A 15,553-nucleotide genomic window follows, 5' to 3' on the forward strand; every position below is an offset into this window, starting at 1 on the left:
TTTGAAGGATGAAAGTGGGTTTGTTCGTGCGACAAGGATACCATATACTGTACTGTATCTGTGCTATTTGCCTTACCTGCTTGCTTGCCACAGCATTAATGCCATGTATTGATCGGTAATACTGCTCATCGATGCGAACGCATGTGCAACCCGCTGTGTCCAGCAGAGGCTGCAGAGGCTGCAGAGGCTACACACTCGATGTGGAAGACGAAAGATATTCCAGTAGGATGACAGAATAGAGTTTAGGGGCTTTTGCAAGTGGCCAACCGGGCAGTTCGGCCAGACCACATCCCGAGACCCACCGTCACAATCTGCCTAAATGGTAATCCCGGTTAATGTAATTCTGCCAGCTTTTGCACCACCACGACCAAAATATGCCGATGGCCACATCGCAATCCACGATCGATTTCTCACAAACCCATGTCTAAACCCTACCCTGACCTGTCATGCGGCTCCCCAAGCCCGGAAAGGGTGCTTCAGCTACCAGATGTGGCCTTCATCCAACAGAGTCGCTTGGATATCCCATCCGGAGGAATCAGAGAGCGGGGACATTTCACGTATTAGGGAAGTGTTGAGGCGATTTTCACCGGTGCATCACATCCCAATGCGCTTCGTTTAGCCTTTCACACGGGTGGGGCGTGGAAAAGACGAATACGAGGGTGGGAAATGTATGGCCTGGACGAGAGATCCACCCTCTATCTGGCCGTTGGATCCCAGGAACAGTATGCAGCTGAGCAATAGCAGTCGGGGTCATGTCTAGACAGAGGGGCTGAGATACAGGTAGCTAGCTGGAGGAAAGAACCGGCGTGAACAGAATCTAAACACACGGGAGGTAGGGGAATTCAGTGATGAACATGTACGGTACCATGGGTATTTCACGCCTTCGTCGCCAGGGCCTCCTCAGGGAAGATTATGACCAGAAGAGCTATTTCAAGCCGTTGATTTCAACCTCTCCTGATCAGCCAAATGTAAAATACAAGGACCGGCAAAGCAACCCTAGCAAGGCTATGTCCAAATTCCACAATAATGCCCCGCCGGCGCTGCTGTCCAACTGTACGCCGCTTGCTCCGAGGCATACCCCAATCCTCAACCTCATCATGGACAGAAATGACGTTCGTGCCTCTTGCCGGATCGAAAGCTCCGTCTAGCTTGGCTTTTAAAGGTGATGACGACCTTGACCCCAAGGGGAGGTTGCCGTAGCCTCCCAGTCTGGGAGAGCCGGCTCTTGGTGTTCTGTGTGCTGATATAGTACCGCCTCCAGGAATGATGTGCTCCGGAGAGGACGAGGAGGAAGTGGACGCAACTGCGTGCCGAGAGAGCGTTCCGTTGTCGTAAGATGGAAGGTCTTCTGTGCTCATAGGTAAGAGTGGCTTCTCACTCTCGCCATGCTGGCTTGTGCTTCCTTGTAGCATTATTGTTCTGATGGCTAGAATAAGTAGAGTAAGACCCAACATAGCCCCATATCGAATAAAGATTGCCAGTTGATCCGGCAATAAGCACAGTTGATTCTGGACGGTGTCCCTCTCCACACCCGATGCCATTTCGTCTACCGTCGCAGTTGGATGTACATCCACAGGATTGTAAAGACTGACCGCCAAGAATCCCGGCTTTCGCACTCCCATCGCCCAACTAATGCTCTTCACGGTGATCTCCTTTATCCGTCCTGTAAATTCGCCATGCTCAATCTCACAATAGTCGTGATCATCACCGGAGTATATTTGTGTAACATCCTCCACCCCCAGCTTGGAAATGATATCTTTGGAGATGAGCGGAGTAAGCACATTCTGGTACTGATATCCTCCTTGGACAAGGATTGCACGTCCACGTTCACGCTGAGGGCCACAGTCTGTATCTGGTGCCCTGTACAAGGGAACGTGAGTCAAGAGGATGCTGGGAAAGGATTTTTCTGCGTTGCCAATAACAAGGTCCGCCATAGTATTCAGTGGCTTGTTTGCTTGGCTTAGGTCTGTGATGTTTGGTGCAAAGCCACTGAGTCCACCTTCACGATACGATTGCTCGTGCAAACCGGCCAGATTGCGGAGTTCACGCCTCACTGCTCGACTCCTTTCCGCTCGAGCCCCAGACAGAAACTCTTCCGTTGAGGCCCATATATCACGATTGGCCGCTGTAGACGAACTACCATCACCGGCCCCTGAGCTGCCTGTATGGGGATCCACCTGGTCCATTGCGCTTAATGAGACGGTGTCGACGGAGATAAAGCTGTGATTACCAATAATATCAATGCGATTTCCATTCCCAAAATAAGCCTCAAATCGCTCTTTGACAGGTCCTTGAATACCAGACGCGAAGCCCAGATCATGGTTTCCAGGCAAGGAGGCAATTATCTTCCTTCCCCGAGGCTCGGCTGACGGTTTGACCCCGTCATTAAGCCAGCCATCAATGAAGATGCGTTGAAATCGAGTATACTCCTTCATCCAATATGTATGACCGTATCGTTTGAACTGCTGGTCTGGCGAAGAGGAATGCCACGTGCCCCATTCACGGCCTCCATCGAAGAGGTCTCCAAGAAAGAAAAGCGTATCTGGCTGAAGGAATTGTTGCAAATTCGCATAGGAGCGTCGGAGGTAAAGGTCTGTGTAATATATGGTGAGACTAGAAAGCGGCCATGGTCGGCCTGGATACGTGTGTGGGTCGACAAGCTGTGGGTCAGCGATAAGTACAACATGGTGTGGTACCGCGTCTGGAGGCTGTGTGAAGCAGAGTCAGCATACTGTATTCATAGTGGTCGAACATCACTAACCCATTGCTCCCATTGCTCCCACCGGCAAGCAGCTAGGCTATTGTAGAAGACTAGACGCTCACCCCACCAAATCACGCAGAGCCAGACGAAAATGAGGGCATTTGAGACACTCAATAAGCGTCTAAACGTTCCCGCACCAGTTTTTTGGCTTTTCAGGTATTTGATGGCCACTGACTCGTCTGAGTGCCTCATTGATAAAACCAATGCTTTCCGACTACTAAGATGGCCATACGAGAGTTGTGCTCTGGGCAGAAGGGGAGATACTATTGCATCAGTAATATGGCTGTGATGATGCACATCCTGGTAGCCGATTCTGCTTCGGACAGATGGACTTGAAGGATCAAAGACGTCCTTCCTCACTATTCAACGCCCAAAACGAGCTGTCGCAAGCAGCATCATGGCACTGCAGTCTAGACAAGACACCGCCAAGATCACTAAAAGCTGCCCATGATCACCCCGCTCAGGTCTAGCTTGTTGCCGCCCTGGGCCCGCATGGTCCTGGCCATACCAGTCAAGTATCTCCACTTCAATCCGCAGCATGATATGGGCTTTGTCACATGCAGCAATTGACCAGCGGGTGATCATGATTCATCTGGACCAGTTGGGAGACGAGCTGTCAAGTTCGTTGCCACCTTACTGGGCAAAACCAAGGGCAAATGCACTCAGCCTGTTTAAACACAATTTGACTATGATCCATCCGTAATATGATGATATCTCTACGTGCAAGTCGATATTCAAACTCGAAGCCTTCAACTAAGATGTCCAAGCTCAAGCAATGGCCGAGTAGGTTAATATTGAATAGGCCAACACCACCTCCCCTCAGCTCAAGGCATTGCAGTCGAGCCCGAATCGTTCACCCTCTATGTACATTCATGCATACACATTGATCTTGGAACGCTCCAATCTTTGGCTGGAGAACAGAAAAAGAGGCCGCAAACTGACCTCCGTGCTCCCTTCTGGTTCTATTGCCTTATCATGATGTACCTTCTGCCAGTTGCTCACGTGTCGTTTCCGAACCTTTTCCTTGGTAAGCCAATTTCGTTGGGCTTCAGAGCTTCTGACGACATGGGATCAAGCTGCAACTTCTGCTACCATAGAGATTGGAGCAGGCCAAAATTGTGGAGCAACTTGCACAATCATGGACAGGATTCGATGTCTCTACCAAGTGGGCGAAGGTCGTCGAAAAGGATATAATGGGTCAACCAATCTGGGTCTTGAAGAAGACACTGGCCAGGCTCCGGAAAGCGGAAAAGGACGACCTACATAAAGAAATCACTGTACCCATGGATAGTTTGTATGGAGCCAGCAAGGCCAATTGCAAGACCGCGTGGCAGACTCTCCTTATGATCAGGTTGGAGCTATCGCCGTTGCCTGGTGGGTTGCAAAGGCAGCCCCAACTGAGGCTTGGGTGTTAAATGCGCTCTTAATGATTAGCTTCGTGGCCAGCTTTCTAACCGTCAGTGCGATTGCCGCCGCGGTCACAGTCTTGTTTGGCGTGTCTGGCCTTCTCCTTGGTACGTTCAACCTTTCGCTTTGTTGAAGGCGAGTGGCCACTCACCTTGGCACAGGTGGCGCGTATTTGATGTTCAAAGGCGCCCAAAATGTCCTTCTGGTGGTAGAAAATACCCAGAGTGATGTTCGTCCCATCGAGGATTACGTGGAAAGTGGCGTCCGCACAGCTGTGACGAGTTATCTGCCTGCAGTACCTCCGTCAAGCCCTGTCTGCTGGGGTGGCTTCTTCATTTACACCAAGAAGACTGTAGGCTTCTATGGGACCTTGCTTGATCTAACGCTGAACAGAAAGCGGGTTGACCTGTCCATTGGCATGGACTGCCCCAACTCCTTACTCGGCGGTAGGAACTCAGTTATCATAGTGAAGGGCAGCGATGTGAAAGCGATTGAGTCGAGGGCAATAGGCTATCACAATAAACATGGTGAATCGAAATGCATACCGGAAAGTCTTCCGTCAAGATTGCGAGTAAGTATGGAAACAGCAGCTGGGGTTACTACATCATGGGCCGAGGGTAGCAAAGATACCGGGATCATGCGGATGGTACCATTTGAGCTTTCCATCACGAAGTCCAACATGTCTATGAAGAAAAGGTGTGAGATTCGACCTAGTCCAAAGCGTACATGTATTGGTCGGTCCCTTGACTCGCATTGGTCCCTTTCTGGTTGATCAACGTGTTCCAAAAGTTAGTTTGCATAGCCTTTACACGCTCGCTCCATTTTCATAGCAATTCCAATCAGCTTCATAACGCTTTTGCAGCAGTTGATGTAAGCAATTGTCAACGCGAAAGATGAAGATCGTTTGCTCAAGAGGAAGCCGACCGGAGAGCCTGATCTCTCACGCTGCGGCATCACATTGTCCGCTTGACAGACCAGTCGCTCATTGCATCGGCGATGAAAACAACCCTTGTTCTTTCCAGCTTATACATCACCCATTACAAACTACTCGACGCATCCAACCCCCTCCGCTGTCACATTTGAGACCCAGCCCGGCCTATCCCCTGCACCGCGTCCTCTCTCTCCCTCCCTGTAATCATCCCAGCCCTGCGCATCTGTTCCAGACATGACCTCACCCAGCTCTCGCTATTTGCCACATCCCTTCCCACCGCCTTCAGCACCAGCTCCTCCAGCTCCTGCACCCTCTGAGCGGGGAGATGGCTCACGAAAAACACGCGGCACGGGTTATCGGGACCGTCCTCGATAGACTGGGAGTTCTCCACCAAGTCGGGCCACAGAGACCCGTTTGCAGCCATTCTGAGCCCAAAGACCGTGTACTTGTGGACACGAATGTCCGGCTGGATGGTGAATTTGTAGGCTCGCATCCCGTTCAAGCGGCGGCTAAGTGGTCTTCCGCCACCGTCAGTGCGATCGAGGACTTTGATGTAGATGCTCGCGGTGGGTTCGACAGCAGGTTGACGCCGCGCCTGACGGGTTAGAGCGGGTTCGGCGGGTTGTCTGGGTTGCATGGTTTGGCTGGTTGTCGGTGCAGGTCGGGCTGTGCGTATGGACGGTGGTGGTGTCCCACTGCTGGTGGAGGAGGAGGAGGGTGATGATGATAAGGCAGAAGTGTACCTGGATTCATCGCTGCTGCTGCTATTACAGGGGACTACTTGGGCTGGTGAATCACGCCTCGGTCAGTACAAACAAGTTATGCAGGGTAACGTATGTTCCATCAACGAAGGAGATTCGAACCTGCTCTTCTGAACATCTTTTGTACTTTGGTCTCTGCTTCTGTTCGTTCGTGGAAATCAAGATAGACACAATCCAAGTTGACAGGGTCTTTTCTTACTGCAGAAACCTTTTCCTTGTGTATTTACCTTTCTCACTTTTTCAAGAGATGACTCCCTTCAATATTATATATGTTATCGGACACCATCTCTGATTGATTGGTTTCCCGGAAGTGGTGAAACACACTTTGTATGAACTACACTTAACAAACTCTATGTGAAGCATAGATGCGTCAGTGTGGATCAATAAGGTTGCTGTTTACACCTTTGTTTCGACTTACTCTGGGTGAAACTACTCTGTATTGTGCTAGAATCATATTTCCAGGGGTGAACTTGTGGCAGGGCGGAGTTTACCGTACCACTCTTAGCAGAAACCGCTCATCTCCAAGTCGGCCGTTTCCCCTTTTAACTCAAGATCAACTGGACGACTATGGCCCTACTCGCCATGTATCATAATCCCAGACCATTTCTACAGGCACCTTGTGGCTTGGATTGTTCATATTCTGCGATGAGGATGTACTTCAACTGATGAAAACCTTGTTCTGTAGGCTTCTTTAAATATAAAGGCTACAGAGCCCAACCACAAGGGTTATACTTTGTCAAACAAAAGCTAGTAAACGGTCCTCTGAGGGCCGCGGTCCTTTTGGTCCAACATACTTCCATTAAAAGTATTGTTGAAATGCCAAGTGAAAAAGAAATAGCTGTTACAGCAGCTTAGAAATAGTCTCTATTAATTTCTCTTCTCCTTGAATCTGGATGCTTACACGTTCTTATCCTTCTCTAAAGGCCTTTCGTTAGCTTGACGGATTACCTCAGACTGACTCCCTTTTTTAAATGTTATACAAGACATAGAAGGAGGGTCTAGTTCATAAAATCTTTTGTATAGACGTTTGGACTGGATAAGCAGATACAAAGGTGCAAGGAAGGTAAGGGCTGAACAGTAAAAAGGTAAAATTGGATACTATTGTAAAGGACAGTATAAGAAGGGAGATACAAGCAGCGCGCCTCTCAAAATTAAGAGACCCTGCAAGCCAGACATCTGGGTTCCCAAAATGGGGCCATGACTGAGCATCACAGAAAGCAGCCCTGAGCTCTGGCTGTGCAAGGCTGTTCTGAGCCCAAGCAGCCCTGAACAGCCCTAACTATCCCTGAGATCGGCTGAATAATATCCTAAGCTCTCCATAGGAGCCGGATTCTGAGCCACCCCTAGCCCGGAGAGTCCAGTTTCGTGCCCTTCAGGTTGTGGGGTTCCAATTCCTGGCCCATATAAGTCGCATATGGTTGCCCTTCGACCTGTCTTAGCCAGTGGTAGGAACAGTCTTCAAGAACACCCAGGACGCTGGCGCAGAGTGTCAAGTGGTCAGCCAATTGCTCAGAACCATGCCATTTAGCGCAATGGCGAGGCAATCCGGCCGCCACGGCACGGCCCTGCTGGCTATGAGCGTCGCTTGCGTACAGGATGCGGCAGGGCAGCGGTTCTGTCTCTTGTGATACGTCTACCAAGCGTATAGTAGATCCAGCTAGTTCCATCCAATATTCGAAGCACTGCAATTCTGCTGGCCATAAGCGTGGATATCTGCAAGACCGCAAAATCGTCATCACAAATATGTATATGTAACATCTTAGTGCGGTGTGCATCCTCTTACAGCCCCACGTACATAAATCAATCAACACGTCGAATGAATGACACCGCCGACCTTCTTTCCCTCCCGTGTCAACACATTATACGTCTCCACCGCCTTCCTCGTTTCGGCAACGTACACTTCGATCCCCTGGGATTGAAGCCACTTGACCGTTGCGTCTGGTACGCCGAGTTTTTCATGCATTCCGCGGCTGAGAACCACGTGCGTGCATCCTTTTTTTTGGCAGTTCGTTACTACACACTTTCCTCATCTCTCCAAGATCCACGAATGAGAAGGAAGTGATTTATGTTACCTTTGGTAACGAGTTCTTCCACATCTCCTATCTGTACACCCGGTGAGTGCCGCGTGCCCGTCTCGTTCCAATCCCACGGGCGGCCGCCGCCCGGGTACACCTTGTAGTCTTTGCCCTTGGGCAAGTTGTTGGGGTCGGAGAATTGGATGCGGCCCCAGGAGATGGAAGAGATCGTGGGAGAAGACATCATGTGGTTAGGTAAAGATCATTACAACCTTACGCTGAGAGAGCATGAAGAATGGTCAATACTACGGACTACCGAATTCTGAGAAAATTCAATAGGGTTCTATCAGACGGTATGAGCCCTCATTTATTAGATTTTCTACGCGAAACCCCTGTATTTCACCTGATTTTGATTGGTTGATTTCTACTGTAATTTCGTAGCTACGTAGTAATTTCGCTGTGCCGCATGGGGATTTTGTACTTATATCTGCACGCCCTGCGCAGCTTTTGAGAGAGGACAGAGCATTTCTTCATCCTGTTCGACAAGTTCTCTCTGCTTATCCACCTCTCTGGGATAAAAGTTGACCTTTTGTTCACTGGTCAAAGTGACCGCTAGCGTCTAACTATTCGGTGCAAGTGGTCGGTGCTTAGCTACAAGGCAGCACGAAGGGTTTGAACGTCACAGCCAAAGCCATCTCTGCTGTTCGTAAGAACTGTACATTGCAACCACGAAAACAATGGTTTCAGCTTCTTCACAGTTTCTCTTGCCTCTGTAGGCCCGCTATCGTGCTCGTCGAGAATGTCTACCAACTCCGAGCCTGTCTCGTCCAGGGACATTGACTGGCCTCGAGCATCATGCCCACAGTTTCTAAAGAATAACCAGGGTCCTTCGGATTAAGTGAAGAGCCTGTAACATATATAATGATCAATTGTCCTCGATAAATTTCCTCCGACTGCATGCAATTGACGGACGTGGAGAATTTCCCAACCCACATTTCTCAGTCTACATAGTATCCTTTTTAGGAGCTACCGCAAACGGGCTGTACCCAATCAGTGGCATCCCATGAGGGCGGCAAGCGCTAATATGGTTTTACTACGTAACTACCAACTAAGCGCAGATCTGATGCTTCAATAGTGCGCCTGCCAACCAAACGAGGACCATTTACCGAGGAAAGGACAACACGTCAGCCAAGAATTATGCGCGTTAGGGCGATGAGATGTTCATAGCTAGCAAAAGGTCTGGAGACTTCCATCGGAATAAGCAACAGAGGCCAACGCTTCGGTCACCAAAACTGTTGACATCGAATACATCAGTCACTAGGAGTTTGGTAGGCATGTTGTCTATCAAGACTTTCTCCAACACGAGAAGACCTGTTGAGACAATCATGATCATTTTGGGGACGAATGAACATTGCGATGGCAGTGAAGATGACGAAATGCCGATTTTCAGAGAACTGTACATCGCAGTGGGTAAGGTTAGGGATTTGTAGTTTAAAACAAAGCTTTTTTTCTGGAAGGGCGGGACCTTTTGCCAGTTCCGCCCATGGCATTGACTTTTTGGTGCATTAATCTAGCTGCCGCCATAGTACGGAATTTACAATAAGCACTACTCAAGTAATCAGCACTCTCCCTGTGGCCCAAAAGACATCCTCACCAGCGGTGGGCCCGTATGTCCACAGATAGTGCCTGCTGGTAATTGATGTTGCGAGACCAAGATTCTTCTCAGAGCATCTATTAATTGTTTCTAAATGCGACAAGCATCGCAAGAAATATGACAATGAAGGCCTAGGGTGCTTTCCATGATCTCGTCCACAACTTGTGCATTAATCTGGTCGCATTGACCGACGATTCATGACTGTTGTCGTCGAATGAATCGATTTTTGTATCATTGTATGGAACCGTTGTGATTACAACGCTGGTCTTGCATGCATCATCAATGTCATGTTGCCGAATCGGTGAAGCAGAGGTATGGTCGACTTCATCCACCTTCTCATAGGGATACGCGCCAAGGCCCTCCATTTTCAGTTGCATCAATCATGAAAGAGATTTGCTTTGGTAGGACAGCAACAAGTAGAGGAATCTTTTCGTGCGGAACAGGACATGCTGGCATGTCCAAGTGTAGATGTGCATGAAGATAAAACCAGAGATGAGAATACACCAAAAGTGTACACAGTGGAACGAGGGAAGAAGATGAACGGTTAGACAACAATATCAGGACGCTGGAAGGAAATTACGCCATCTGGAACCTGAAACCCTGCCATTTAACAGAAAAGAGACGCCACTCTAGCTCAGGATCAGTGCTAGCAGAACCAGTCCTGTCCTACTCAAGACAAGTGATCACCAGAATCGAGACAGGCAAGCATGAAAGCAGGCAGCATGATTTGACACATATTCCAACCTTCGTCCTGACCGCAGCGGCCTCGATCTGACTGAGACGAGAGCGGTTGATTGGTGCTAGTCAAATTCGTAAGCCCTGGAAAGGTGGAATTCTAAGGGCATCTGGCATGACCGAGGATGATGATCCTGCTGCGCCGCAATTGAGAAATTCCACACTTTGATATCTAACTTTGTTGCGACCAGGCCCAAGTAGTAATCACTAGTTACCAATCAGGTAAGTTAATCCCCTGTACATCTCAGTTTGGGATGAGCCGCAGGTTGCCAGAGCAGGCACTGGAAGCTCCACCCTACCTTCTACATACACAAGCGTCTCTTGTCTCCCAGCAAGATCACAGCAAACGCCATCAATGCTTAGATACAGTTGAACCATCATAACGTGGCCGAGAATGCCGGTGTTATGGGAGTTGATCCAAGTCTTCGCTGAGCGCAAGATTGTTCTCAGGCATGGTTGGGTATGTAGCGGACTAGAATGACGTGAAAAGAGAGCAGATCATAAAGTAGGTGACAGCATGGTTGGGGGAGAGCGGGAGCCATATATGACCACCGAGAGTTGGGGTATGCTCCGCCATAAGTGCTCACTTGTACCAGCAAGCATAACATGTTGGCAGACGTGAAAGTACTCATGCAACTATCCTTCTGGATATGGTAGCGTGACGCCACGCTGTGAAATCAGAGTTCTTGGGTACCTGCAACGCAACAGGAACGACCGGTGTGTGCTATTTCACCTGCTGTCTCTAGATGCTGCATGCTTGACTGCGAGTAAAGCGATGACACAGATATCATCTACCTTGCCCCCATGGTAGCCCTCCTCTGGGTAATACTTTTGCACCTCTTTAGCAAAAGGGCCATCTCGTCGCTCATTCATGCTCGCTATCTTGGCTTCACCAGCTACCGCAGCAGCAAGGGCACTTTGTATCGTCTGGCTTCTCTTCTTCTTCTCGCCAGAACCACCAGGTCGGGTGAGCTGGGCAATCTGGTCCGAGACCCCAAGACCATGGTTGTCAGTCTCGACCCAGGCACCGTGCGATCTCATCTGCAAGCTGACAATGTTAAGGACATCTTGTGGATTAAGATTGTCCCAAACCCCATCCGTGGCCAGGATCAGTACGTCTCCATGGCGGAGCTGGCTACTAGATATTTCTGCTTTCTCAGGCAAATCTGACAGAGGCGTTCCGCCGAATAGTGCCGATTGGGCGATGATCTTGGGCGGGATAATGCTAAGCTGATAAGGAGTGTTGAAAGCATGAGTTTGCGGGTTCGAGTAATGATGGACGGCTCCCAGCCGAAGTTGAAGGAAGCCAGAGTCACCAAGATTTGCCACTTGTAGCCCGCCATCTGGCCTTGCAATACCAATGCAAGCTGTACTCCCACCAGCTGGTACGCTAGGATCGTCTATTATGTTCTGATATCCAATCTCCATGAGCATTCTGGGGGTCAAGCGACCATGAGTCCATTCCACGGTAGTCTTTGCCATGTAGTGACAAAAGCCATGCGAAAACTCGGCTGGATCGACGCCCGAAGTAGCCCATCCTCCCACTCCATCGGCAATCCCAAAGGCCGTCGAGTTTGGTTCGAGCTTGGCTATGAAGAAGGCGTCTTGCCCGCTGTCTGGTCGATTGGCCTTTCTCTGTGCCCGGGTCTCACCTCGCTGTAATCCGAGCGCGTCGTGAATGTCTGCATTAAATTCGTGTGTATTTCGGTCGGCTTGGAATCTACGACCTTTTCCAGAAGCAGAAGCCGCAAGATGAAACGATAAAGGAGCGGTGGAAGCAGATGTCTCTTGGGTTGTAGAGGTTGAACTCGAGCTTCTTCGTAGATACTTCAGTTGGACACTGGGAGGCGGCGAACTTCCTGGGATGCTGTTCGCGAATAACCTGAAGGCAATAGTTGACTTGTGTCTGATGCATCTGACCGTTCGGTAGCGCGAACAGGCTGGTATCACAGCCCAGTACTGGGATGACACTGGGACACGAGCGCCCCATATTGTAAACACTGTCATCGCAGGTGGAAGGAAAACACTGCGAGGCGGATGCGCCTCCTGCGAAGCAAGGAAGAGAACATAGAGAGACGAATAGCTAAATTGGCTCTGTGCAAGAAAACTCAAGCTTGTCACCGCTGTTTGTGTCGTTTGTGAAAGCTGGAGAAAGCTTATGAAGGTTGTGGTGACGGAATCCAACAACTCTTTCCCCCCCATTCTAAACTCCTTCACCCAATTCTAGTTGCTCCCGACCACGTTACAGCTCCAGCGCAATATACTTCTTGCAAGCGAACAAGAGAGCAATTCTAAAATTCTGGAGTCCAAGCAAGATGATACATCCTTCGCGACAGGCGTATGTGGAGGAGTCGCAGGTAAGCTCTTCACAACCCTCCCCTACATCTACCATACACAATGTTTACGATCTGTACTTGAAGGCCAGCTGCACCGTGCAACCTGAAGATCTCCATGGCGTAGGATAGACACGGGCTGATCACAATGGTGTTGACGACAGGACACGGATATGGGGGTCGACCTGGCGAATATACGTGAGCCTCCTCTGTCCCATAGCACTACAGCTCTTGCTCATTCGTTCACACAGCCCTTGACCGCGAGTATGACATGCCCTCCGCCACCGCCGGCATAGCTCCTGAGCGTGCCTCGGCCATCCTCTCACAGTTCGACCGGAAACGCCGAGCAGCACAGATCGCAGTCCCCACAGACGATGGCCGAGTACGAACTCGACTGCGAGAGCTCGGTGAACCCATCACGCTCTTCGGCGAAGGTCCTGGAGACAGACGAGACCGTCTTCGAGAGCTTCTGACCGTTCAAGCCGAAGAAGCAGAAGGTGGTCTCGATGTGGATACCCCGATGGGTGACAGCGGCACTGGCGCGGAAGGTCAGGGCGAGCAAGAAGAAGAATTCTACACAGAAGGTATTGCAGAACTTCTGGAGGCACGGAGGAATATAGCTCGTTACTCGCTGCCACGGGCAAAAGCAAGAATTTCTCGACAGAGAGAAGAAGCCACCATTCCCCTCCGAACACACATCAAGCACCGCAAGCACATCAAAGAACGACTCGCAGGCTTCGACCTCTTTGGCACCCAGATCGCCGGAGAGAGACCAGTCAGTATAACACGCTTCTCCCCGTCGGGCGACATCATCGCGGCAGGGAACTGGAGCGGCGGCATCAAACTCCTCGACGTCCCAAGTCTAGACGAGAAAAGCACTCTACGAGGCCACACCGGCATCGTAGGCGGCATCTCCTGGTTCCCCGGTTCCACCCTCCCCACCTCAACAGTCTCTGAATCCGCAGTCAACATCGCCTCCGGAGCCGGCGGCCAAGGTGGCGCTTCAGACATACATCTCTGGTCCCTGACCCAAGATACCCCCCTGTCCACTCTGACCGGCCACACTGACCGCGTCTGCCGCATCGAATTTCATCCATCAGGCCAATACCTGGCCTCGGCCTCCTTTGACACAACCTGGCGTCTCTGGGACGTGGAGACGACCAGCGAACTCCTCCTGCAAGAGGGCCACTCAAGACAAGTCTTCACCGTCGCATTCAACACCGACGGCTCCCTCCTAGCCAGCGGCGGATTCGACAGTATAGGACGGATCTGGGACCTAAGGACCGGTCGCACCGTCATGATCCTAGACGGCCACATCCGGGAGATCTACAGTCTCGACTGGGGCAGCGATGGCCACCGCGTGTTATCCGGGAGTGGGGACGGCTGGGTCAAATGCTGGGACATCCGCGCCGTGAAGTGCACGGGCGGCATCGGGGCTCACAACGGAAATGTCTCAGATCTGCGATGGTACAAAGGCGGCGACCTCCCCCTGCAACCGAATCCAGAAACACAGAACAATGCCACCCTACCCATCAGCAACGACATCTCCTCGTCGAAAAAGCAAGACCCATCACCGCCAACCAAAGCAGGCACCTTCTTCGTCTCCTCCGGCTTCGACAAGAACGTCAACATCTTCTCCGCCGACGAATGGGCGCTCGCCAAGACCCTGAGCGGACACTCCGGCAACGTGTTGAGTGTAGATGTCAGTCGCGATGCGCGCTGGATCGCTAGCAGTGGACATGATCGCACGGTCAAGCTTTGGGGAAGGGAGGAGGAGGAGGCCTTGTGACCGAATCCAATCATGTGCTGGATATGACGAGGATAGTAGTGTATAAGAAGTGTTACGATGTGTGCTCCACGACGTGAAGTGTGATGATGATGCTTGGGTATTTTTTGCTCAAAGTATCCCTACGACCCGGTGGGCTTTTAGACTATAAATCTTCAAAATGCCGCGTTCATGCCACAGCCTGGATTCAAGGTGCTTGCTGTCTGCAGCCCCATAGAGCGCATGGAGAACAGACCAGGGCGAGAGGAGGTGTTATAACCTCGCAACAGCAACGGCACTCGAATCCCCCAATTGCATATATTATCCCTTTTTCGGAGACTGGGCCTCCTCGTCCATGACCTCGACTTCCGCGTCTCCGTGCTCTCACTCCTCTCCTCCCCCCTCCCCCTCCCCCTCCCCCTTCCTATTCCCATGAGAACACCCCACNGAGAGCCTCGTACGCGAAGCGGATGACGGGAGCTGTTCCTGCAGGCCGAGGTCGGGCGATGATGACGCGGTCGAGGTCGCCGCTTGCATGCATTTTACTGGTTGGGAGGAAGTTTGCTGGGTCATAGGCATATCTGGATGAGGTCGGTGTGTGTAGGGTGTGTGGGTGAGGGCGGGAACCAGAGTTTGTGAGTTTTTGGTGATTTGAGAGAGAGAGAGAGAGAGAGAGAGAGAGAGAGAGAGAGAGAGAGAGAGAGAGAGAGAGAGAGAGAGAGAGAGAGAGAGAGAGAGAGAGAGAGAGAGAGAGAGAGAGAGAGAGAGAGAGAGAGAGAGAGAGAGAGAGAGAGAGAGAGAGAGAGAGAGAGAGAGGATGTAGGATGTAGCGGCGAGAGTTGGGCTTCGTGCCAGGCGGTGGAGGTGGGGGAGGAGGTTATAGACAGGAGGCTCAATGCGATAAAGGGAGGGAGCGTACAACATATTTAAGGTCCTTATGAAATAGCTTGATGTTGCGGATAGGGGTAGTATTGGTGAGGGTGGTGAGTTTGTTTTCCACGGTGTGGTTTCAGGCACGGCCGAGGGACATGGAGGAGATGGCGGGACGGAATTTGAGGCCCATGATGATAGGGAGGGGAGAGATTGGTGCGATTCTCTGAGTTGATCTCAATCAGGAAGTTGACCTATTGAGAATGTTGCCTGAAAGACGCAGGATAGCACATGCAGGAGTGTACGGGAGAAACAAGAATG

General features: G+C 50.8%; 3 protein-coding genes across 3 annotated transcripts; 1 reads left to right on the forward strand and 2 right to left on the reverse strand.

The window, feature by feature from the left end:
• Window positions 1-944: 944 nt before the first annotated feature.
• EPUS_00428 (uncharacterized protein) lies at window positions 945-2,953 on the reverse strand (the record flags this gene model as incomplete). The annotated part of the gene is made up of 2 exons (XM_007806084.1): window positions 945-2,708; window positions 2,762-2,953. The coding sequence occupies 2 exons, from the start codon at window positions 2,951-2,953 to the stop codon at window positions 945-947; spliced, it is 1,956 nt and encodes a 651-aa protein (XP_007804275.1).
• An 8,040-nt stretch (window positions 2,954-10,993) lies between these two features.
• On the reverse strand, window positions 10,994-12,466 carry EPUS_00429 (uncharacterized protein; the record flags this gene model as incomplete). Its single annotated transcript, XM_007806085.1, has 1 exon — window positions 10,994-12,466. The coding sequence occupies one exon, from the start codon at window positions 12,464-12,466 to the stop codon at window positions 10,994-10,996; it is 1,473 nt and encodes a 490-aa protein (XP_007804276.1).
• Window positions 12,467-12,579: 113 nt separating this feature from the next.
• EPUS_00430 (uncharacterized protein) lies at window positions 12,580-14,386 on the forward strand (the record flags this gene model as incomplete). The annotated part of the gene is made up of 3 exons (XM_007806086.1): window positions 12,580-12,621; window positions 12,762-12,795; window positions 12,849-14,386. The coding sequence occupies 3 exons, from the start codon at window positions 12,580-12,582 to the stop codon at window positions 14,384-14,386; spliced, it is 1,614 nt and encodes a 537-aa protein (XP_007804277.1).
• Between the last annotated feature and the right edge of the window lie 1,167 nt (window positions 14,387-15,553).

The sequence above is a fragment of the Endocarpon pusillum genome (genome assembly GCF_000464535.1).
Source record: "Endocarpon pusillum Z07020 unplaced genomic scaffold scaffold4993, whole genome shotgun sequence".
NCBI lineage: Eukaryota > Fungi > Ascomycota > Eurotiomycetes > Verrucariales > Verrucariaceae > Endocarpon > Endocarpon pusillum.